The sequence below is a fragment of the Lactuca virosa genome, chromosome 8 (genome assembly GCF_052849685.1).
Source record: "Lactuca virosa cultivar CGN04683 chromosome 8, Lactuca_virosa_CGN04683_v6, whole genome shotgun sequence".
Classification (NCBI taxonomy): domain Eukaryota; kingdom Viridiplantae; phylum Streptophyta; class Magnoliopsida; order Asterales; family Asteraceae; genus Lactuca; species Lactuca virosa.
This window is the reverse complement of record NC_136433.1, coordinates 94307373-94334537: the sequence shown is the minus strand read 5'-3', so window position 1 is coordinate 94334537 and position 27165 is coordinate 94307373. Positions and strand designations below refer to the sequence as shown.

At 39.6% G+C, this 27165-nt stretch overlaps 1 protein-coding gene across 1 annotated transcript in view; it reads left to right on the top strand.

The window, feature by feature from the left end:
• LOC145130650 (uncharacterized) overlaps window positions 1-20781 on the top strand; it is a 28321-nt gene extending 7540 nt beyond the window's left edge. Inside the window, exons 2-5 of the mRNA XM_079065421.1 lie at window positions 7067-7244; window positions 7315-7466; window positions 19916-20057; window positions 20429-20781. Coding sequence (XP_078921547.1) covers window positions 7067-7244; window positions 7315-7466; window positions 19916-20057; window positions 20429-20781 — 825 coding nt within the window. The remainder of the gene's footprint in view (window positions 1-7066; window positions 7245-7314; window positions 7467-19915; window positions 20058-20428) is intronic.
• The last annotated feature ends 6384 nt before the right edge of the window (window positions 20782-27165 follow it).

Below are 27165 nucleotides of genomic sequence, written 5' to 3'. Positions count from 1 at the left end.
GATGCTAGCTTCCAGACTGATTGGGATAATTTCCGCTCTCAGTCGGGCTGGGTCTTTACCTTAAATGGAGGAGCAATTTCTTGGAAAAAATCCAAGCAGGAGACAATGGCTAATTCAACTTGTGAATCGAAGTATATAGCGGCAAGCGAGGCAGCAAATGAGGCGATATGGCTAAAGAACTTCATTGGAGACCTTGGAGTTGTACCAGCTATAAAGGAGCCTATAGAGATTTTCTGTGATAGTGAAAGTGCAGTTGCCTTAGCGAAGGAACCAAGGGATCACGGGAGATCCAGACACATTGACAGGAAATACCATTTCATCAGACATCGAATAGAAGAAGGACTCCTCATGGAAAAGAGGGTATCATCGGATGAGAACCCAGCAGATCCCCTCACGAAGGGACTGGGTAGGGTTAAGCAGCTCCAGCATGCAAGGAGCATAGGGCTGAAGGATGATATTAATTTTAGTAGTTAGATAATTTTGAAATTTGTAAAGTGTAAATTGACATTTGATGATGAATAAAAGGTGTGTTTTATTTATGAGTAAAGTGTTGCTATCTTGGGTCGATCGTTTACTATTATTTCTTTTGCATGTTTTGACTTCCAGAATATTTATGTTATGTTTTACATATTATTCAAATTATCCACAGTTGGTCATATGTTGGAAGTAGATATGTTAAGACTGTCATGAGTTGGTTGTAGAGGTCTAAGATGTTGGACATGGCATCAACACTCATGAGTGCTCATAAGTTCTGAGTATTGGATTCAACCCACGCTCGCTGGTATCACTTCATGGAATTTATCTCGAGTGATTGTGAGACGGTAATATCATATAATTCTTCAAACCTAGAGATATGACTTGTTGCCTATGAGTTGGTTATACATTGATTGTACGAAAACGCATTGGTAACTCGATGTTATAAAATGTGCCTTTGTGTGTGATTTAACAAGTAGTAGAATAAGCATATGAGTCGAAGTTTATCTGTTCCTTCTTGGATTAGAAGCGATATCTGGGACCCTCGATGATTTTGTTTTGACCGGAAGTATTTCAGTTATTGATAGTGAGAACTAAGTTGATGTGTTCAATTAAGTTCTATGTCAAACAAATCGGAAATCGGGAAACAAACTGCTGGACAAAAAGCAAGACATTGATCCATGTATTTGTCCGGCTGATATCTAGAACAGAGGATTATATGATCACTTATCTTAAATGGCGTATCATCTCTTCTCAGTTCCGAGAGACCTTGAAAAGAGCTACGATTGCTGATCGGTTCCTGAAGTCATACTTGCAGTTATAGTTATTAGACTTATCCAAATGGGAGACTGTTGGATAAGGTGTCTAAGTCCATAACTATTTCTGGTATGTACTTGATCCGACCCGGCATGGTCCATTTGGGTTGCATGGCATCATGCAATTGGATAGACTAAAATGAGAGAAATAACACTTATGGTTTATTAATATATTATAAGTTCTAATGTATTAATAATATTATTTATTTAGTATTGATCAAGAATTAATCTAGAATTAATTAAGTGATCAAAAAGGAGACTAATTAAATATATGGGTTGATTGTGTAAATCATCCATACTTGTATAGTGGGCTAGATGCTCCATGGATTATCTAGTTGGGCTAAGGTCCATAGGATGCTCCATGGATGCTCCATGGGAGTTACAAACCCATGGGTCATGGAAATGAAGAGCCATGTTACATTAGGGTTTACATGGTGTAACCCTAGTGCAACATACTATATAAGCACGCTTCTAGCAACCAAAATAGGCTACACTAGTGAGACAAGAGGGCAAGCCGAATTAGAAGTGTTCTACATTCTCTCAAAGTTTATTCCAAGGGCATTTAGTGTTGTGTGAAACATTTGAGGCATCATACTTGGGGTGCTAGGCTCTCAAGGTTTTTCAAGGAATCAAATCAACTACAACGTATGTAATTCTAGCCATATTTTATGATTAAAGTTCCCCATGTATGCTAGATAGGATTATTAACCTTGGAAAAAGTATTTTGCATGTATTTTTAGACAAACATAGATCCAAGGGTTTCTAGGGTTGCATGTACACTTAGAAGTGTTAGAATGCTCAAAACCCATCAACTATGTGGTAGTGGTAGGGGTGAAATAGACCCCATAACCGGTTGAAATAGACTGGAGGTTAGGTCGGGCACCCATATATGCTTGACAAGGTAGGTCGGGCACCCAGATATGCCTGGCAGGATAGGTCGGGCACCCAATATATGCATGACAGGGTAGGTCGAGTACCGAGATATGCTCGGCAGGGTAGGTCGGGTACCCATATATGCCTGGCAAGTATGTGGTATGGTGGGGGAACTAACTAAGCTTATTGCTTACAGTTTTAGTTTGCATTTCAGGTACTTCATGCTCGAAGGGAAAAGGGTCGTCATGATCGCATCGCATCACGCCATGATTTTCCGCATTAGATATTTTGGGACTTATAATGTGATATGACTTTTCTATGTTGTGCTTTGAATATTGATGTGTCTACCTTGTAACTAAATTGGTTTTAGAAATGATTGATGTTATGAAATATGGCTTTCCTACATTTTTAAAATGAAATTTTTGGGGTCATATTTTGCGATGTTACAAGTTGGTATCAGATCCTTGGTTTGAGGGATTCGGACACACTCTCGGGTGTTTTTGAACTCAAGTCGAGGGTTTGATAGATTTTCATAAGAAAACATTTTTTTTTAAACTAAGGATTTTAATAAAAGACAAGATGTGTGATATGTGCAATCGCCGAGCTCAAGTAAGTTTCCCCAAGATACCCATGCATGTTATCTTTTATAAATTGATTATAAATCTTTGAATCGCATGCTAGTTAGGGTTAGGGATCTACTCAGTTTTTGCACGATAGAATGCTTGAAGAGATGCCCTTGTATACCTATTGTATGAGTTCATTAACTTGCATGCTAGTACTTAAAAGTCACTGTTAGGATGGCTTGATAGGATTATGTTTGTTTCCTGTTACCCGGAGCCCGAACGCTGCTTGCTTTGTGCTTTCTATGAGTTCTAACCAACTTCAGTTAACTAGTGAGCGAACATACTAAGTTACATATTGCGAGGACGAAATAATTTTAGAAGGTTAAGTTTGGCTCTATTGCGCAACTCTTGTTTGAGTCCAACCGTTGTAGTGAAAAAAAACCTTTCGTTCGAAGAATTATCTGGTCTTAGTGATATGTAATTGCACTCGTGAACTAGTTAAAGGGGGTTAGTGGGAGTTCCTTCGGCAGCTAATGGTCGTGTGTCATAACTGGAAAAATTCTAGATTTATTAAGGTCTAAACTTTACCTATGTACTTGTAAATTCATAATGTAATAGTCTAGGTCAACTATTGTAACTTATTTTGAAGTAATAAAAATATAAAATAATTAAGGTGAAAATAAGCGTCAAAAATAAATTGTTCAATAATTTCGATTGGGATGAATAAAGTCGTAGAGATCGTAACAAGGATTCCGAAAATATAAAGAAAACCAAAAATCCGAGTTATAACGAAGAAGTTTTGACCTATCGATAATCCGCGACAAAACCGGCAAAACGCTGTTTAACGTAAAAAGTGAGTTTTCAATAAAATACTTTTTAGCCTTAGGTATCTAAATGAAAGTTGTAGTATACGTTAAATTGAGAGTGTCCATAAAAAGACGTCCAAATCTGACTTCGTATGAAGAAATTATGATTTTTTTAAGATTCGACATAGCAGTATACCGCCCGAAATTCGAAATAAAGATCGAACGATTTTTAGCCGACACAACCTAAACAAGAATCGAAGGTCTCATCAATAGTAGTACAACAGTCAAAAGACAGACGAAAACGGACGTCGGATGAAGAAGTTATGAATTTTTAACGGATTTTCCTGTCCCGGTCTGTTAAAAATAATAATATTAAAAATAAAGTCAAAATTAGCCGACAGAGTCTAAACGAAAGTGTAGAGTATAATCTCACCTACGCGTGGATATAAAGAACGTCGAAAACAAAGATCGTATCCGAAAGTTATGAAATTTTGAAGTTCGGGACACAAAAACCGAGAAATCTCGCATATACTAGGCCCGGGTTCGGCCATGTCACCCCATTCCTCGCGAGCATGCCCCCTATCCGACCTGATGACTCATCCGAAGCGAGGTCCAACCCGGTTCCGATGTGTGTCGCATCCGTGGCGCGTCCGAAGATCCGACGCGTGCCCTCCCTTCGCATGCGAGTCCGACGTGTGTCACACCTTCCCCTCTCCGGTCCGAGGCCCTATATAAGGGTGCGAGATCTCCCGGTTCATTTACCATTTTCACACTATTTTTCACACTTTTTCACATATTTCACCCCCTTAAACCTCCTTACAACCCCCCGAAGTCCCGGAAACATATCTAACACCCGAAGAACATCCCGAAGCACCTGAAGTCCACAAGAAAAGAGTCTTTCGGTTTCTAACCTAACCCTCGTAAAGCCCGGTTTTTAGCAATAAAGTCTTTTCTAGCAACGAAGTGTTGTCCAAATCACCGCTACTATCAAGTGAGTTTATACCCCTATATTTTTACTATCTTTTTATATTTTAGGGGGGAAATACAAGTAAAATACAAGGAAATCTTGTATAAATAACAAAATTATTCAAATAGTTTACGATTGTTATTTTTACTAAAATAAACATACTATTTTACTAGTTCGGGATTTCATACAAAAACAAGCATATAAACTATAATAGGTATAGTTTATGAGTCATGCATAGTTATCAATACAATTTATGGAACTTACCTATTTCATTACATATTCAGAATAACTTACGAAAATAACCATATAAAATATATTAGATATAATTTATGAGATATTTACAATTTATCTATTACAAAGATATTTTTCATTATTCTACACGTAACCATCAATATAGCATTTGTGAGACACGCTTCAAATACTTATTTAAGTATGAACCAAGTCTTGAAAATTATAACCAGAGTCTCCTGGAGGGAGAGCGTGACACTTGTGTATAGATCTATACGGGACTGACAATCCCACACCTCGACTGTTCGCTACAGTTAAGCCGGCAGGCTTGAGGTGACAAATGTCGTACCAAATTTCGACGCCTGAAGAACATCGTGTTCAGGCGAGTCTTTAGGTCATCAAGCATGGTTATGATAACTCACAATTTGGAATTGAATAATACGATTAGTGTAAGAATAAGTAAACAACTTCACATAGTTTTAAATAATAAAACTATAATACAATATTTTACAAATACAATTGGTGAATCCAGATATTTACAATTTCACAAGTTTTCATACAAGTACAAATACAGAATACTAATCTAGTACAGAGAAAACATACTTTTCATAGTTTTTATGTGAATTAAAACTATATCATACTATTTCAGAACACAGATACATATACAACAGAAAATATAGGATTTCCTGGGTGATCATACTTACATTTTCAGGGAACAAATGACATATTTATTTTACAAAAATACTTATGAACTCACCAACTTAATTGTTGACACTCTTTTCAAAACTACTTGTATTTTCAGAAAATCGATAAACACGTACCCACAAGTATTGAGGAAGACAGAGTTTCATATAATTATGTCTTTTAATTATACTTTTTGGTGTCAAATATACAATTATTTGAACACGAATGTAAAGTTATATTTTATCAATGTAATGGATGTTGTACTTTGATTACTATTGTGCATTGTTGTGATACTACACATGAAGTCATCCACCTCCGAACGTTTCCGATATTCCGGTTTGGGGGTGTGACACCGTGAGAAATGAGGAATTTGCCCTAGGATGTGCCTAGGAAGAGATTAGTGCCAGAAGCCTTATCCATTGAGAATTGCACATATGGATAGGAGGTAACCTTGAGGATACAAGACGATTCTTGAGGAAAGTACGGATAGATGTGGAAGGTAGTATGGGCCCGTACTACTAAAAGAGAGGATCCGTACTTGATTCAAGAAGAGCCGCGAGGACACTAGGGGACTTTTAGGATGTGAGATTCCACAACATTATATTCAAGATCCTGATAGTTGTATGATTTATTTTAGAATGGTGATGACATGTCATGGAGCAGGGCGTTCGGATCTGGATCTGGTTCGGGTATGAGTTCCGAGCCAATTGACGAGGGTTTGCGACCGTTCATTGAATCTGAGATTACTAGAGGCATCCTTGATGCGACCCCAGTGATTTTCGGGTCGATCAAGGAGGGTATTATTGAACTGATGGAGGATTGCCTTAGGGCCTTCAGAAGTGATATGGCAGCTAGCCAGACTGGGACTCGACCACTCCCCTTCAAGTATTTCAGGGGATGTAGAGCACCAGACTTCTTCGGGGTAAAGGACCCCATCATAGCTAGACAGTGGATATCAGACATTGAGTGTGCTCAGATGACCAGCTTATGTCGTGATGGGTTTAAGGTTCGGTTTGTTGCAGGATGTTTGAGGGACCGAGCTAAGGATTGGTGGGAGGAGGTTGGTTATGCTTGCGGAGGTCCGACCATTGAGGCCATGACCTGGCCAGATTTTGTGGCCAGTTTCTAAGCAGAGTTCGCACTAGCGATAGAGATACAGCAGCTGGCCCGGGAGTTTCTAGACATGAGGCAGACGATGGAGACTGTGGCGGAGATCACCGCCAAATTCAGGGAGAGGGCCTTGTTGGTTCCCCAGTATGCAGCTAATGAGGAGATGATGAAAACTCAGTATCACGACATGTTGAGAGCAGACATCAAGGAGATCATTAGCTATTCGGCATGCCCGACTCTGGATGATATGATATCCAGGGCACGAGAGTGGGAGATTTATATGGAGCACATTGGGAAGAGGAAGGCAGAGCCTGGTCATATGGTTAGGTTCTTAGTCAAGAGACCTAAGGGATTCGAATCGATGTTGAAGGTCCAACAGGGTCGGAGTCGCTGTGGTAAATACGACAAGCTACATGAGGGAGCTTGTAGATCTGGGGGCTTAGGCTGCTACAAGTGCCGCAAGACAGCGCACTTTAGCAGGGATTGTACTGTTGCTTCTCCCACCATTCAGACATCAAACCTGATTTGCTTTCATTGCAATTATAGGGGCTACAAGAAGGCCATTGCCCAAGCCTGGAATCAGGAGCACCAGTGGTGGCACCAGCTCCAGTGACCCTGCGGATCACAGACGACCGTCAGGGCAAGGCGAACGTTCCAGTGGTGCAGAGTCGGGCCTTTCAGTTGACCGTCGAGGAGGCGCGAACCACACCAGATGTGGTGACAGGTATGTTTCTTCTCATTAACTCTTATTTTATGTTTATTTTGATGCTTATATTTCATATGTCTTGTTTTAGGATCGTTCCATGTGAACGATATCCCTGTTTTGTTGTTCTTTGACTCGGGGGCCACCCGATCTTTCGTATCTCTTGCACTCAGCAAGAAGTTTGTTGGATCTCCAAGCGTACTAGACTACCCGTTAGAGGTCGAGATTGCTGATGATCGATCTGTATGAGCATCGAGGGTTCATCGAGATTGTGTTTTGCAGATGTGCGTCGAGCGCTATCCTATCGACTTGGTTCCCATTCCTCTGCGCGGGAACAAAGTCATAGTAGGGATGGATTGGTTGAGCCCCAATAGGGCAGTGATTGATTGTGAGCACCAGTCAGTACGAATGAGGACCCCGACTGGGTGAGAGTTGGTGGTCCAGGGGGAGGGAGCTCAGCGCGACGCAGTTCTCTGTTCAGCCACTAGGGTCAGGCGTTATCTCCATCAGGGTTGCTCTGGGTTTGTTGCCTACGTTATGGATACTCGGGAGCGGGATAGGGCGACATTTGATGAGGTGCCAGTTATTCGAGAGTACCTAAACGTGTTTCTTGAGGATTTTCCCGGAGTGCCTCCAGAGAGGCAGTTGGAGTTTCGGATCAATCTGATTCCTAGTGCGGCTCCAATAGCCAAGGCACCATATCGATTAGCTCTACCAGAGATGCAGGAGTTGTCTACATAGCTGCAGGATCTCTTAGACAAGAGATTTATCCAGCCGAGTAGCTCTCCTTGGGGTGCACCGATCCTGTTTGTGAAGAAGAAGGATGGGTCGCACTGAATGTGTATTGACTACCGGGAGTTGAACAAGCTAACGGTGAAGAACCGTTATCCACTCCCGAGGATCGATGATTTCTTTGACCAGCTACAGGGGGCGTCTTGGTTTTCCAAGATTGATCTGTGCTCGGGATACCACCAGATGAGGTTCAGGGAGGATGATGTACAGAAGACGACCTTTCAGACCCGTTACGACCACTATGAGTTTGTGGTGATGCCTCTTAGGCTCACCAATGCCCTAGCCGTGTCCATGGACCTCATGAATTGCGTGTGCAGACCGATGCTAGATCGATTTATGATAGTGTTTATTGACGATATCTTGGTCTACTCCAAGACCCGGGAACAGCACGAGGAACACTTGCGAGAGGTGTTAAATACTCTAAGGAGGGATAGGCTATATGCAAAGTTCTCCAAGTGTGACTTCTGGTTGCGCGAGGTGCAGTTTCTAGGGCACCTTGTCAACCAGAACGGTATTCTAGTTGATCGGGCCAAGGTGGAGGTTGTGATGAGATGGGAGGTTCCGAGATCTCCATCTGAGATTCGGAGTTTCCTTGGGTTAGCTGGGTATTATCGGATATTTATTTAGGATTTCTCCAAGATAGCAGTGCCCGTAACCCGATTGACAAAGAAGACTTTCGTTTTCCGTTGGGGGCCTGAGCAGCAGACAACATTTGAGACTTTGAGGCAGAAGTTGTGCGAGGCACCGATTTTGATCCTGCATGAGGGTGTCGAGGACTTTGTAGTTTATTGTGATGCGTCCATTTCGGGATTGGGCGCAGTGTTGATGTAGAGAGGACATGTCATTGCTTACGCCTCGAGGCAGTTGAACCCTCACGAGGCGAACTACCCGGCACACAATCTAGAGCTGGGGGCAGTGGTTTTTTCCCTCAAGATTTGGCAACATTACCTCTATGGGGTCCGCTGTACTATTTACACGGACCACAAAAGCCTGAGGTGCTTGATGGATCAGCCGAATCTGAACATGAGGCAGCGTCGGTGGTTAGACGTGGTGAAGGATTATGATTGCGAGATCCTTTACCACCCGGGTAAGGCCAATGTAGTGGCCGATGCTCTTAGCCACAAGGAAGTTGCGGCCTCGATCAGTGACATCTTTCTGAGGATGACAGTGGTTACTCCGCTTCTGGAGCGGATTCGAGAGGCACAATTGGAAGCTATGAAGGAGGAGAATCGGAAAAGTGAGCGCATCGTGGGCCAGAGCGCCTCCTTCGGCTATGATAGCCGAGGGTTATTTACCCTACATTGGAGAGTGTGGGTGCCATACCTAGGCGGTGTGCATCAGATCTTGATGAAGGAGGCACACAAGTCCAGATTTTCCATCCATCCCGGGGCGACGAAGATGTAGAGAGGTGCTTGACCTACAAGAAGGTCAAGGCCGAGCACCAGAGACCCCAAGGTAAAATTCAACCGTTAGACATCCCCGTGTGGAAATGGGAGGAGATTACCATGGACTTCATTACTAATATGCCACAGATGGCGCGAGGGGTCGATGCGATATGGGTCATCGTCGATCGATTTATCAAGAGCGCCCATATCATACCAATCCAGGAGAGTATTTATGCCGAGAAGTTGGCATATATCTACATCAGGGAGGTCGTGGATTGGCATGCGGTGCCAGTTTCTGTGATTTCTAACAAAGACGTACAGTTCACTTCCAGATTCTGGAAGAAATTTCATGACGAGTTGGGTACTCGTCTGCACTTTAGCAAGACCTTTCACCTACATACGGATGGTCAGATTGAGCGGACCATTCAGACATTGGTTCTCGTTTAGGTTCTCGTTTAGGAAATCCGTTAAAAATTCATAACTTCTTCATCCGACGTCCGTTTTCGTCAGACTTTTTACCGTTGTGCTACTATTTACGAGACCTTCGATTCTCGTTTAGGTTGTGTCGGCTAAAAATCACTCGATCTAAATTTCTAGTTTTTAGCTGTCTACTGCTAAGCTGAAACTTCGAAAAATCATAACTTCCTCATACGAAGTCAGATTCGGGCGTTCTTTTTATCGAACTTCTCGGTTTAACCAACACTACAAGTTTCGTTTAGATTACTAAGGCTAAAAAGTAGTTTATCGAAAACACACTTTTTACGACATTCAGCACCGAGCCGGTTTTGTCGTGAAACTTCGACAGGTCATAACTTCTTCGTTATAACTCGGATTTCGGCATTCTTTACATATCCGTAATCCTTGTCACAACCGCTACAACTTTCTTAATAGATATCGGCTTTATCTAATATTTAATTTTGACGCTTATTTTTATTCTTAATTAATTAACTCCTAGTAATTAAGCATAAAACACATAAAACACATAGAATTCACATAATTCCTTTTTCATTTCTTCAAAATGAGTCACAAAGGTTAACCTAGACTATCACCTTAATATTAATGCCTAGGCTAGAAACACGAGTGTTCCAATTCTCTCCCCCTTAGGATGATTCCGTCCCCGGAATCACACAACGACAAACAACTACGGGTAGCGACTCACCATGTCACTCTCCGTTTCCAAGGTGGGATTTGGCCCATTTATATGTTTCCAACGCACAAGCACTAAATCGACTATCTTACGTTACAACTTCTTAGTCTTACGGTCAACTATTGCCTCAGGTTCTCCAATTAACCTCTTGCTCTCCTCCAATCTTAATTCAGAAATGGGAATTATGTCGGGCACACCTCCCGTGAACTTTCTCAAATAACACATATGACAGGTGTTATGAATACCTTCTAGTTCTTCCGGTAATTCTAGCTTGTAAGCTTGATTCCCGATCCTCTGAAGAACTTTTAAATGGTCCAATAAACCTTGGACTCAAATTTCCCCTTCTACCAAACCTTATAAGTCCCTTCCACGACGAGACCTTAAGTAAAACCGAATCTCCAACTTTGAATGATATCGGTTGTCTTTTCTTGTCAGCATAGCTCTTTTGAGCAGCTAACATCCTTTCCCTAATCACTTTCAACTTTTCAGCAGTCTGATGGACTATTTCAAGTCCCATAAATTGCTTTTCCCCAGCTTCCAGCCAACATGACAGCATTCGACACTTTTCCCCATACAAAGCGTGATAAGGTGCCATCTAGATGTTCGAGTGGAAACTATCATTATAGGAAAATTCTACTAGAGCTAAGTGTTTACCCCCAGTTACCTTGGAATTCCAGGGTACATGCTCTCAGCATATCCTCCAATGTTTGAATCGTTCGTTCGCTCTGACCATCGGTTTGCGGATGGTAAGCCGTATTCAAACACAACTTGGTACCCAATTCCTCTTACAGACTCCTCCAACACCTTGAGGTAAAATGGCTGTTACGATCGGATACAATCGTTAACGGAACACCGTGTAGCCTCACAATTTCCTTCACGTAAGAATTCGCAAGTTTATCCATAGTCCATTTCTTGTTAGCGGCTATGAAATGCGCACTCTTAGTGAAGCGATCAACGACCACCTAAATCATGTCGTGACCATTCCTTGTTCTGGGCAGTTTAGTCACAAAATCCATAGTGATATCTTCCCATTTACCCATGGGTATAGGTAAAGGTTCTAAACTCCCATACGGTTTCTGATGTTGTGCCTTAACCCTAGCACAAGTTACACACTCGGCCACATACTTAGCAACATCGAGCTTCATCGTCGGCCACTAGTAATAGGGTTTTAGATCCCTATACATTTTCGTACTGCCGGGCTAAATCGAGTACATGGTTTTGTGAGCTTCTTCCATCAGAAGACCTCTTACTCCTCCCGCCTTAGGTACCCAAATCCTATCTTTGAAAACCTTCAATCCTTGACCGTTTGCATCAAACACCAACGTTTTGCCCAAACGTTCCTCCTTTCGGTCATTTCTTTCTAAAGCTTCCTCTTGAGCTTTCACAATTGTCAAGACAACTTCAATTCTCAACGCTCTTGGCCTTTTCTTTTCAAGATTTACCTTCCGACTGAGAGCATTAGCAACAACATTTGCTTTACCAGGGTGGTAAAGTATCTCACAGTCGTAGTCCTTGAGTAACTCTAGCCAGCGTCGTTGCCTCATGTTCAATTCCTTCTCCATACCTTTAAGGCGAATACTACCGCTGCCAACTCCAGACAATGAGTAGGGTAGTTCCTTTCATGCTCCTTCAGTTGCCTCGATGCATTCGCTATCACTTTATCCCTTTGGGTCAGAACACAACCTAACCCAACTCCAGAGGCATCATTATAAATTGTGAAGTCATCAACTCCTTCAGGTAACGAATGAATCGGTGCTTCACACAACGTCTTCTTTAACTTCTCAAAGCTTCCTATGCTTCTCATTCCGAGTATAGACAACTCCTTTATGGGTCAAAACTGTCAATGGAGTCGTGATCGAAGAAAAGCCTTGGATAAATCAGCGATAATATCCAGCTAATCCTAAAAAGCTTCAAATCTCCATAGGACTTTCAATCGTAACCTTCGAGTTACAAAATAAATCCTTATTGAGGACTCCTTCTTCTTCTTAGAATAAGTATTTTCCTTCGTTTATTGTAAAAGACTGATGGGTCATGTTATAATGATCTCTCATTGTATACTGCACTACTTAGACTCAGATCTCCTAGGGACAATTTCGGAACAAACTATACCTTCCTTCATGTTCTAATGTGATACAATCATAGTTCAACATGCACCATTTCTAACTACCAACTTCTTTAACAATGAGTGCGACACTTCTATTGATCGCTTTGATCATCCTTCACTTCAATCTTCTGGCTTAAGTCAACTACTACATCGAACTTGGTTCTCTGAATCACATAATAAACTCATCTTAGTCGGACTCGATTCGATATGACCTCTAAGGTCGGAATAACAATCATCTTCTTAGTCATTACCGAAACGATGGTAACGACAAACTAGAACAAGACGGAATCAAATAATAGCTCCTCGGTAACCTTGTGACTTTTCCTGATCCAAGTGTGAGTCCTGTGCTTCCAGTAGTATAGATCTCTACTACTATTCACACCTACTCATACTCGTCCCAAGTACGGTCTCACAGTCTCCAAGTCCTAAAATCACAAAACAATTTAACACATACGAATGTGTCCAATTAATCATAAAATTTTCCTAGACTCCACTAGGACTTCTTCCATGCGTATCTTTAATCATCAATTCTGCTTCAACTTGGTTGGTGATGGAAATTCCAGACGATTGGGACAACTTCAAAAATTACACCAACCATTCCATTCATCAGATGACAAAACCAGGGTTTATATTATTTCCTTGAAACGATTACACAAAGGTTCAAGTTTACCCTATACTATGCCTCTAATAGGCTAAACCACTTGTTACTATTCACATTACTACTTCGTAACTTGATCTTCGGGTATCAAGTCTTTACTTCTACTTCCTAGCGTTATTAATCGCTTCGTCAAGGATATCCTGAAATTCCTTTGGCGTTAATGGTGCACTTGGCCTTGTTACTTTATTGTTCTTCGGACAGTTCTTAGAAATATGGCCTTCTTCTTTACATACATAACACACCTCCTTGGGAATCGTACACTTATTGGCGTAATGCCCTATTTCTCCACACCTAAAGCACTTCACCTTCCTGTCACAATCCCCAGAGTGTTTATTTTTGCACTTCCCGCACCAATTTCCTTTACCTCCTCTTTTGCCAGATTTTGAGGATATGTTGCTCTTATTAGGCCTTGAAGACCCCTCAAATTTCCTCTTCTTGCCAACTTCAACCTTGTTGGCGGTCCTGTCATTGATCATTTCTTCAATAGACTTAGCAACCCTAATAGTTGCCTCAAGAACAGATGCCTGACGTACTGGCATAGTAAGTTCATCCTTACTTTGTTGAAGTAACCGTTTTGTTTCTTCCATCTGTTGATCCAACATCGTACGCACCATTGCCTGCACCCCAGCCATCGTGATTGGCTCAGGCTGTGGATTATCCTTTTCGAATCCACTTTGAGTACTCGCCATTTCGATCTATACACCATTCGTAGGTGAATTTAGATCTTTATTTTCGATAGGCGTTAAATCTTCGTTATTACTCCGAAACGTTTATATGTTAGTTCTAATATCGTAGTCATACGTTTAGAATCCTACACACATAAGGTTTCCAGATCCGGTCGGCAACAGACCATAGATCCGAACAAATAATGGCAAATTTGGCAAACATATAGCATTTAGCACATAAAAGCATTTTAGGCATCTTTCCTAAAATAAACTAGTGCTCGTGTCAATTTAGGTGTACTACCTAAAATATAATAGACACACTCAACTCACAATCATCGCTTAGCATTCTAAGTTTAAGTCTAGAAATCCTACAAATTTCCTAGTTCGCTTAAACTAATGCTTTGATACCAACTGTGACATCCCCTAATTTCTCGGCCAAAAAAGACCGATTTAATTTATGCTTTTTAAAATAAAATCAGAGAATCTTTTTAAAAGATGTTGCGGAATTGGTCCCCAAAACAACATATGATAAAATTTTATCAAAACCTTTCTTTAAGAAATATATAATTTCCTTTTTATATTAAAACCTCGGGATGTCATGTTCTGATACAGATCAAAAGCATAAACAAGACATTATAAGCCTTACAACAGTTATTTATAACTACTGGCCTATAATCCATAAATCATTCATCATCATCATCCGACTATGCTCGGGGTCCACTACCTGTAATTATAAAAAGCTGAGTGGGTCAGGCTTGGAAGCCTGGTGAGCATATAGGGTTTTCAACCCACAATAAATAAATTTATTGTACTTAAACATCAATCAATCAACCAAATTACCCCAACCCCATTATCTTATTAATTTCTTAAGGGTTTACCCTAAGATTCAACTATCACTCCTTCCTAAGGATTCATCCTAAGGAATAGGCACAAGGTCACACCATCACCAGGGTTTATACAACAGGCACTAAGTCCATAGCTGCCAAGGTTTATTCAACATATGCTAAGTTCATAACTCTCATTTATCGACAGTATTATTTACAGGTATTCCCCCCCTGCAATACATGTCAATGGGTTTTTAGAGTACATCAAATGAACATATAGTTCATTACACCTACAGGTTGCGGGCCTGCTAGTGTTCCACAGACTGTCTAGAATAGTCCATGGTTGTCATCCATACTCTGCTGAATGACGGGGGTCAACATTTTGGGGAAGTGATTCTCTCAAATTTCACCACTCACCCTCAACTAATGATCAATATTACTGATCATCTCCTTTATCCAACTCACCTTTCATCACACCCACTATTTCATCTACCCATGTTTTACCCAACATTTTTCATAGATAAAAATACATATACAGTTTAAATTATTTAAAAACCTGTATAAATCATTCCTTCAACACCCATCTCAAATAAACAAACAATATATATATTCACATAACACGTATTTTATGTAAAATACTTCATATCTATGTGTAAGGTGAAAATAACTACACACTCACATGATTTGATGATAATCGGGCAGCAATTCGTTTCCTAAAACGTTCGTTTCTAATAAAACCGGGAGTTTTATTAAGAAACCGGGCTCTGCAAAAGTCGGGCTTCGAAACCGAAAAGATAAATTTTCCGGGTTTCACGGGCACTTCGTGGCGTATTCTGGGGCTTATAATTGATACCGGGGCTTCGGGGGGAGATAATATGAAAGAAATATGAGTTTAGGGGCTAAAATTGACAATTTTCAAAAGTACCCCCGGGAGGTCTCGCACCCTTGTATTTATCGGGCCGAGCCTCCTGATCCAATGGCTGAGAAGTGGCCACGCTCCGCGGATCCGACGGCTCGCAGAGGAGGCTCGCACGAGCGCTGCACGTGGGTCGCACCTGCGAAGGCTCGCTGACAGTCTCCTATTGGACCGAGGTCTACTGGTCTGAAGCCTAGGCACCGTGGCAGTCAGCGAGGGTTCGGTCTCGTGCTAAGAGGGTACGTGTCGCATGGCTACTGGACCGCTTCGGATAAGGCCATGTGCTCGGATGACTCAGCAGCTTCGCCACGTGGCTTCGCATGAGTCACAGATTTCGGACACGTGTCATATTCTAAGCGAGGGTGACGTGGCAACTCGTGACTATGCGAATTTTCTCGGTTTTTGTGCAAAAACTTCTAAAATCCATAACTTTCGCATACGAGCTCCGTTTTTTACGTTCTTTATATGCACGCGTAGGTAAAATTACGCTCTACAACTTCCGTTTAGACTTCGTCGGCTAATTTGGAATTTAATTTTTATATAATTTTTTTTAACAGACCGGGACAGGAAATCCGTTAAAAATTCATAACTTCTTCATCCGACGTCCGTTTTCGTCAGACTTTTTACCGTTGTGCTACTATTTACGAGACCTTCGATTCTCGTTTAGGTTGTGTCGGCTAAAAATCACTCGATCTAAATTTCGAGTTTTTAGCTGTCTACAGCTAAGCTGAAACTTCGAAAAATCATAACTTCCTCATACGAAGTCAGATTCGGGCGTTCTTTTTATCGAACTTCTCGGTTTAACCAACACTACAAGTTTCGTTTAGATTACTAAGGCTAAAAAGTAGTTTATCGAAAACTCACTTTTTACGACATTCAGCACCGAGCCGGTTTTGTCGTGAAACTTCGACAGGTCATAACTTCTTCGTTATAACTCGGATTTCGGCATTCTTTATATATCCGTAATCCTTGTCACGACCGCTACAACTTTCTTAATAGATATCGGCTTTATCTAAAATTTAATTTTGACGCTTATTTTTATTCTTAATTAATTAACTCCTAGTAATTAAGCATAAAACACATAAAACACATAGAATTCACATAATTCCTTTTTCATTTCTTCAAAATGAGTCACAAAGGTTAACCTAGACTATCACCTTAATATTAATGCCTAGGCTAGAAACACGAGTGTTACATAATCTATCTATTGTTAATTTTCAAGTTTTGTGTGAAGGTATGTACGTTGGGCGTACACTGTGTACGCTTGGCATACTAGGTATCAGGTGAGTACGTTGGGCGTACATGGGTGTGCGCACGACGCACTCATGCAAGCACGGATCGGGGGAAGTACTCGCGTACACTAGGCATACCCATGCATACGATAGGCGTACTGGCTAGAGGCCAACCCTAAATATTAGGGTTTTCATCCTATTTAAACACCTTAAGCCCCTCCAAACCCTCATTCTCTCAGCCTTCATTGCCCCTAAAGTGTTAGAACCGAACCCTAAGCCTCTTGCATGCATTTTGAGCTTACCTTGAGCAATTTTGGTGTTATTTGGTGATTTTGAAGAAGAATGAGTTTGAAGAAGGAGTAAGGACGTGAAGAGGGCTTGTAGATCCAGGATTTTGGCATCATTTCTGATCCATTTGAGATATAAAGCTTTAAGCTTGACCATTTCATGCTTAGAGGTGTTTGTAGCCATAAAAATTAGTCCATTTAGATAGCAACTAAGTGAACCTATGGACTTAAATGGTGTCTTAGGCTCTTTAGGCTCTTGGAGGTGTTTGGAGCCATAAAAATCAGACCTTGATGGTTTAGCCTCAACCATGCAAGTTTTAGATAGCAACTAAGTGAGCCTATGGACTTAAATGGTGTCTTAATCCCCATCCACGCATTCAAAAGCATAAAGTTTATAACTTTATGGCTTAGGACGTTTTTAGGGACCTGGATCTATGTTTTGGACGTTAGTACTTAATGGATTATGTCACAAGAAAGTCCTTAGGTTGCCTGGCCAGTACACTGGGTGTACTGCTTGGTCAACCACCAGTATCTAGTCAAGGCCAGCGTACACTGGTCGTACATGCAAGGTTGTAGAACTCGCTACTCGGTACTAGCTCGGCCGACTAGGGAGTAGCGAGTACTCGGGAGTACTCGGGGAGTACTCGGATTTGGTAATTCATGTAGAAATATTTTTAGGAAAATTATATATGTCAAAATCATAAGTTAAAATCATAATTTGATTGAAATATATAACAAAATTAGATACATGTGAATACATAAAAACTGAAATACACACAAATGTCTCACTTCATAAATAATTACTGAACATTTAAGATATATATGTAGTAATAATCACATGTGTGTGTTAAATAATAAATCATTAAGTGTATTATACATATTAATCTTGAAATTCTTGATTTTTTTCTCTTTTTATGACAATTTTGACCATTTGACCGAGTTTGATCGATTTTGACCGAGTTGGCCGAGTTTGACCGAGTAGGCCAGAGTAAGACCGAGTAATACCGAGTAGGCCCGAGTTAGAGAGATGTTGACCGATTTTGACCGAGTTTGACTTAATCCGAGTTTTTTTGCCGAGTTCACATTACTCACATCGGTGGAGGGCCGATTCCGAGTAATCGGTCGAGTACTCGGCCGAGTAGGCCGAGTTTTGCAACACTGCGTACATGTTGAGTACGCTGCGCGTACGCATGCAGTGGACCAATGAGTGGTTTTTGGGCTATAGGATATTGGGCCATGAATTGTTGGGCCTCAATCCCACCTGTAGACTAAGGCTATTGGGTCTAGGCCTAGGATTTATGGTGTTGGTCCTTATTAGGCCTTAATGATTAATTGTTTGGGTTTGGGCATTTTATATCTTGGAAATTGGGCCTTAGGAGGAAGAGGCCCAATAGGGCTAGGATTAGGGAACCTTGCCTTATGATATGGATTAGGGTTCGAACCTTGGAGTCAGATTTAGATCTAATGGCTAATTAGGAATTTTGTTGTGCTATAGGGAGAGGAGTCCCGAGTCATCCACAGAGTACGATTTGACATTCAAAGTTGAGGTGAGTCTCCCTTTGTGAAAGTTACGGGTCGAAGGCACCAAGGCCGGCCCTCTATTTATGATATAGCATGATGGTTGTCTATGTGATAATTATCATTGTCCACGTTTTGCTTGATGATCATGTGATTTATGTATGTTACTGTGTGGTAGTGGTAGGGGTGAAATAGGCCCCGTAACTGGTTGAAATAGACCGGAGGGTAGGTCGGGCACCCAGATATGCTTGACAGGGTAGGTCGGGCACCCAGATATGCCTGGCAGGGTAGGTCGAGCACCCAGATATGCTCGACAGGGTGGGTCTGGCACCTAGATATACCTGAAAAGTATGTTTGTGTTGTATGTGGTAATGTGGGGGAACTCACTAAGCTTATTACTTACAGTTTCAGTTTGCATTTCAGGTACTTGATGCTCGAAGTGAAAGGGGTCGGAATGATTGCATCACATCACACCATGATTTTCCGCATTAGAGATTTTGGGACTTATACTCTGATATGACTTTTCTATGTTATGCTTTGAATATTGATGTTTCTACCTTGTGAATAGCATGATGGTTGTCTGTGTGATAATTATCAATGTCCACATTTTGCTTGATGATCATGTGATTTATGTATGTTACTATGTGGTAGTGGTAGGGGTGAAATAGACCCCGTAACCGGTTGAAATAGACTGGAGGTTAGGTCGGGCACCCATATATGCTTGACAAGGTAGGTCGGGCACCCAGATATGCTTGGCAGGATAGGTCGGGCACCCAATATATGCCTGACAAGGTAGGTCGAGTACCGAGATATGCTCGGCAGGGTAGGTCGGGCACCAATATATGCCTGACAAGTATGTTTGTGTTGTATGTGGTATGGTGGGGGAACTCACTAAGCTTATTGCTTACAGTGTTAGTTTGCATTTCAGGTACTTCATGCTCGAAGGGAAAGGGGTCGGCATGATCGCATCGCATCATGCCATGATTTTCCGCATTAGAGATTTTGGGACTTATACTGTGATATGACTTTTCTATGTTGTGCTTTGAATATTGATCTGTCTACCTTGTAACTTAATTGGTTTTAGAAATGATTGATGTTATGAAATATGGCTTTCCTACATTTTTAAAATGAAATTTTTGGGGTCATATTTTTGAGATGTTACAGTCCCAGATTAAAGGTAGCAACAAACAAGGCAGAATAACAGACAATCGGTCGGCAGATAAAAAGGCTGACATTAGAAGACCAAAAGCTAGTGCTTTTCGCATAACGGCTCAGGAGGCTCAGGAGACCCCGGATGTAGTGAGATGTACTTTCCTAGTAAACTCAGTACATGCTAGGGTGTTATTTGATTCTTGTGCAAATAGATCTTTTGTGTCTACTACTTTTTGCAAATGCCAGGATAGAACATGCCTTAGAAATTGAAACCACTGACGATCATTGGGTAGTAGTAAGGGAGGAATATGATGATTGCTTTATCAAAATAGAGCTTTCATAGTACCTTTAAAATTGTTACCTATAGCCCTAGGTGATTTGATGTTGTTATAGGGATGGATTGGTTGTCGGCAAACCAAGCGATCATAGATTGTGATAAAAGGATTGTTCAAGTTTGGGTGCTAGGAAAAGGAATAGTAAAGATTTATGGTGACTAGGGATTTAAGGATTCTGTTTTGATATCAGTGGCTAAGGAAACTCGTTATCTGAAGAAAGGGTGTCAAAGTTATTGGGCATATGTTCTCGATACTAAGAAAGAAAAGCCTGAAATAACACATATATCGGTTCTATGTGAGTTCCAAGATGTATTCCCTGATGACCTAACTAGCTTGCCACCAGATAGGCAAGTAGAGTTTCAAATCGATCTTACCCCAGGAGTAGAACCAATATCTCGTGTGCCATATCGGTTAGAACCAACAGGAATGAAGGAGTTGATGTATCAGTTGCAAGATCTGCTCAACAAGGGTTTCATTCGACCCAATACCTCACCGTCGAGCGTGCCGATACTGTTCGTTAAAAAGAAGGATGGGACGATGTGAATGTGTATTGACTACATGGAGTTAAACAAGGTGACTATAAAGAACCGATATCCGTTACCAAGAATTGATGATCAATTCGATCAACTTCAAGGGGCGAGTTGCTTCTCAAAGATCGATTTGCGGTCTGGGTATCTCCAACTAAAATTCAGGAAAGAGAATGTGTCAAAGACAGCCTTTCGGACTAGGTATGGTCATTACGAGTTCCTAGTAATGTCATTTGGTTTAACCAATGCACCAGCTGCATTCATGGATTTGATGAACCAGGTGTGCAAGCCATACTTAGATAAGTTTGTAATTGTATTCATCGATAACATCTTAATATACCCTAAAAGTAAAGCGGATCTTGAGCAACATCTACGGCTAACACTTAGCTTATTAAGGAAAGAAAAATTATTTGCCAAATTTTCGAAGTGCAAGTTTTGGCTTTGGGAGGTCCAGTTTTTGGCACATGTTGTAAACGAACATGGTATCAAGGTAGACCCATTAAAGATTGAGGCGATTGAAAAATGGGAGCCACCAAGAACCCCATCAGAAGTTCAAAGTTTTCTTGGGTTGGCAGGATACTATCGAAGGTTTATAGAAGACTTCTCACGTATAGTTGCACCACTAACTACCCTGACAAGGAAAAATGTAAAGTTCGAATGGAAGATAGAGCAAGATAATGCCTTTAATGTCTTAAAGGAAAAGCTTAGCAGTGCACCAGTATTATCATTACCAGAGAGCAATGACGGTTTTGTTGTTTATAGTGATGCATCCAAGTTAGGCTTGGGTGTCTTTTGATGCAAAACGGTAAGGTGACTGCTTATGCCTCACGTCAGTTGAAGATTCACGAGCATAAATACCGGACACATGATATGGAGTTAGCCGGCGTAGTGTTCGCTTTAAAGACTTGGAGACATTATTTTTATTTGACAATGTGTCATATCTTCACTGATCATAAGAGTTTGAAATACTTGTGTGATCAGAAAGATTTGAACATGAGACAACAACGGTGGATGGAGCTATTAAAAGATTACGATTGTGAGATATTGTACCATGCGGGGAAGGAAAATGTTGTAGCTGATACACGAAGTCTCAAGGAAAGAGGGGAACCACCTAAGACTTGGATGATGAAGATTAATGTAACCACCAGCTTACTAGATGATTTGAGAAAGATTCAGGAGGAGGCCTCAAAGGAAGAGAAGTGGAAAAGTGAAAGAGTGGTGGGAGTAATACAATCATTGGAAAAGGATAGTCGTGGCTTGAAGTGCTCCTAGGGAAGGGTTTGGGTAGCACGAGTGGGTGATGTGCGTAAATTACTTCTCAAGGAGGCGCATATGTCGAAGTACTCTATCCATCCAGGAAAAAACAAGATGTATCAAGACTTACGAAAATTTTATTGGTGGTCGGGGGTGAAAAAGGATATAGCCTATTTTGTTGAAAGGTGTTTGACGTGCTTGAAGGTGAAGGCTGAGCAAAAAAGGCCTTTCGGTCAGTTAGAGTCAATGGAGATTCCAATGTGGAAATGGATCACATCATAATGGGCTTTGTGACTAATTTACCAAGGACACCGAAAGGTTATGACGTGATTTGGGTTTGCCTACAACAATAGCTATCACGCAAGTATATTAGTCAAACCATATGAGGCTTTATATGGTAGGAAGTGTAGAACTCCATTATGTTGAAATGACGTGGGGGAGAAACATTTGGCTGGACTTGAACTTGTGCAACAAACTACTGACAAAATCCAGGTGATTAAGGATAACATTAAGGTTGCTCAGGATCGGCAGAAAAGTAATGCAAATAAGCGAAGAAAGCCAACAATCTTTCAGGTTGGTGATAAAGTTATGTTAAAATTGTTCCCATGGAAGGGTGTTATGTGTTTGGTAAGCGAGGGAAGTTAAGTCCCTGCTATGTTGGACCCATCATAATTAAGGAACGGGTTGGAGAGGTGGCCTATCGATTGGAGCTACCAAGGGAAATGCATGGAATTCATAGCACATTCCACATCTCTAATTTAAAGAAATGTCTAGTAGACTACGCCATGGAAGTGCCACTTCAAGAAATTAAGGTTGATGAGATGCTACGGTATACGGTAGATACAGATGCAGTTATAGATCGAAAGGTCAAAAAGTTAAGGAATGTGGAGATACCACTAGTGAAAGTTCAGTGGAAGTATCATAAAGGTTCAGATGCGACATGGGAAACCGAGCGAGATATGAAGACTAAATACCCTCATTCATTTGCTTAATTCAAATTCTGAGGACGAAATTTTTCTAAGGGGGAAAGTTTGTAATCATTCATGTCAAAATACATATCTAAAACATATAATCAAATTATATTAACATAAAATAATTATTAATTCAAAATTTATGAGTCAATTAGAGGCAAATTATGAGTCTTAATATCCAAAAAAAACGTCACTTTGATTAGGCAGTAAAGTTGAGAAAATGAGAGGTCTTCATCAGTTAAACACGTAGGCATTATAAGTAGCACGAAAAATTGAGTGGAATCCCCACATAAATTTTGATAATCGACTGAGAATCAAGGGAGAAATAGGGTGTGGAAGTTCTTGAAGATTTTCGGAGTTTTCTCAAAATTAAGGGTGCGTGTAGCGTGACAAGCTTTGGATAAGACCTAACGCCAACAAGGTGAGTTTCGTGTGAATTTTGTGGTTGCTTGCGTGAAAGTTGATTCTAATTTATTTGCAATTACATGTTACCGTTGTTATTGCTATGAATATTTATGTGGACTTTATGAACTATTTCATGTAAAGGGGTGAAAAGGGTGGGTGCCATATGTATAGGGAACGGGTGTATTAACTACACAATCTTATTATTAGTCGTCGTACAGGGTATCAGTACGCGGTGGAGAGCTTACGCTCTGATTAATTAGCCATAAGCATATTTGTTCTGCCCGACAGAGGGACTTGTTCCATGGAAATGACAGTAGTTCCCTAATGTGTCACCAATGGTGGAAAGAAATGAAAATAATTATATTTCATAAACTGTTGCATTTGTTTTTATTTTATTGACGTCAATATGCATGAAAACCATGAACTCACTAGGCCATAGGCTTATCCATTAGAATCTTTAAATGCACGCAACCCATGAAATAATGTAGCAAGTGGCAGCGGGAAGGGAAAGGATAAAGCTCAGACTTGAAGAAGACGGCAAGTTTTGAGGAGGATGTAATGCACCAAGTGTTTTTTTAAATTTATATTTGTTTCCGCTATTATTATTAATAATGTCATTAGTATTTGGATTCACAGATTTTAGAGGTTTTTGAGACCATGTTAAGATAATATTTGTATTTGAAATTTGGGGCGTTACAATGAATATAATGGGTTATATAATGTCACGTTTACTGTAAAATTTAATATACATCTCATCGACTCATTTATGATTATATATCCAGGTCAGCAATGAAACCAGTAAAATGTATGTTTTTGGGAAAAATGGCGGGAAATAAGCTGATGTGATATATATATATATATATATATATATATATATATATATATATATATATATATATATATATATATATATATATATATATATATATATATATATATATATATATATATATACTGGGTTATACAAGATTAGATATACAATTTGAAATTTCATATAAACTTAAAAATGACGAATTTGTTGGTAGTTTATATAATTATTGCAGTTTTCGTTCGACACATTTAAAATTTGCATTTAAAATTTCAAAAAAATATACAGTAGATCATGATATTATTTTTTATGGTAAACATAACATTATATAACTCAACATATTCATATCATTAGCACATTTAATGATTATGCGTCCAACTCAGTAATAATACCGGTAATATGTATGTTACAGGGAGAAAATGACTAAATCATCACTTAATTTTAGTTTGTGATTTATTCATAAATTATGGTAAAATAATATGACTTTAATAAAACCGGGTTAGTAATGAAACCTGTAAACCTGGAAAAAATGATCAAATCGTCATTTTTACCGGTAAATGGACTTTTTCATAAACAAATTTTAATTCGGGACTTTTTCGTAAATTATTGTGAAATATTAGGACTTTTCCGGAGATTTTCCATTTATATACGTAAGAAATATGGTTAACCCTTAAGAAATAAAATTGATTCAATTATTTGTACATTAATCATGAATCAACATCAAGTTATAACCAATACCATACAATCAATGTCATACATGCAAGTTTGCAGATTAGATTATTTTGGTAGGATTTTTTTAATCTCGATCTGATTTTGCGATTACGATTTTGAAAAGTGAAAAACGATCATAGGTAAGATTCTAATTTGTTTGTTTTTGTTTATTTATTTATTTATTCATAAATGTATAATTTCTTATATGACTTGGTGCAACTAATTGCTAAAAGTAGAATATATAACCATTACTAGTTGTTTTACTCTTTGAAGGATTACATTTACTTTGTTTTACGTTAGAATACCTATTCATGTGATTCTTAGGAGTTAGTGATGACGATAAAATAAAAAGTATTATTTGGTAGAAATTAAACCGGAACATTTTTAAAATGTGTAGTTTTAGATTTAGGTTTGGCGTCTTGACAAAGAGTCTTTTCCCAATTCCATCGCAAAACGTAACTTCGGAATCGGATTGGATGTTTAACTGCTATATTATATCCCAATCTCGTACATAAATAGATATCCTAATTTTCATCGTCATAATACTATATTTATATATCAAGTGTTTACTCGATTATGATTTTATTTATAACTGCGTCTCGTCAATTCATGTGTTCACATGTGGACAGCACTTATGAAGTCGCATACATACATAATGGATAGTGCTCTTTTTCCATCAAGGAGCTACTGTAGTCGTTTGGCAATTTGGCGTAAGGTGGCTATTGAGGTTGTGGCAATTTGGGTCAAGTGGATATTCTAGACTTCTTTTAGATAAGTGGTTAGTTAAATAGGTTCAGACTAGAGATTTGTTTGACTTACACTAGTAATGGAACGCTAGCAATCATTATGCACAAAACTTCTTTATTTATTTATTTATTTTACTTACTATTGAAGAGAAATAATTATCATATGATATGGTATCTTAGTTGAGTTGTGGAACCTCAATTTCCTATATATATATATATATATATATATATATATATATATATATATATATATATATATATATATATATATATATATATATATATATATGAGTGACCTTATGTTGGCAATAGGGAGAGAGAGAGAGAGATAGGTTCAGGTGTTTTAAGTAAGTATTGTGTTATTGTATGCATAAATGTGGGTCAATCAAAATTTAAAATATAAATAAATAATTAAATAAATAAATAAGGGTAAATAGGTAATTTGATAATTAGTTTCCACAAATAATATCCTATAATTATGGTAACCATTGACTTCAGCTACTAGGCTTTTTAAAACCACCGTAACCCTAATCAAACCATCTCCAGCCGTCACCTCCATCCTTATGCCTCCCACCACCGGCCGCCACCCTACCCTCTTGCTCCTCCGACCACCGTATCCACCGCCCTTCTGTCCCAACCAGATGGCGAGATTGGAGAGAGCCAACAACACATCCCCTTTTACCGACTTTCAATAAACGTTTTGGAGAAGCTCTCTCTCTCTCTCTCGTCATCTTTATTGTTCGCTGGAAAAACCAAAGAAGAAACTGAAGGCTGCTGCCTCCGATCAAGCCTCATCGGCCCTCCTATCTTGACAAAAAAGCAAGCCTAAGAAGCCCCTGCACCATGTCGATCTCGGCTACAGGAGCGAAAAAGAAGAGATTAAAAGAGTTTTTTTTTCTGGTATTGCTCCAATTATAGGTTCCATATATCCCTTGTGAACACTACTAATCACTTCATCGACCATCTCCATCTTCTTTGTTCAAATTAGGGTTCTTGATTTCAGTTTTTCATTTGTTGTTTTTTTGTTTAAGTTTCCATGTGAGTTTCAAATTAGGGTTCTTTATTTCATTCTTATTACATTGGTATGCCTGAGTGTAAGCTTGGACTAAATGATAGAGTAATATTGGAGGCACAAGGACGAACTACAAAGGGAAAAGCCATTGACTTGGATGACATTAAGTTCCACCAATAATTTTTCATTTTCTTTTAAATCTTATATCACATATATTATATATATAGATAGTTTTTCATTTTCATTGACTTGGATGACATTAAGTTCCACCAGAACAATATCATTTGTGCATCCTGATGAAGCATTTGACATGATGACATATCGACTTAGCACTCAGGTGAAGCATTTGATATGGGTGGAAGCTTAAATTGAAAGGCATTCAAGAAGCCGAATGGAAATTATGGTAAAAGCTAGGAGTCAATTCAAGGAGCGTAAGTTCTTGTTGCAAAGGTTTGATCATCTCCATAGCTTGTCTTTTTTCTGATTCTTTTGA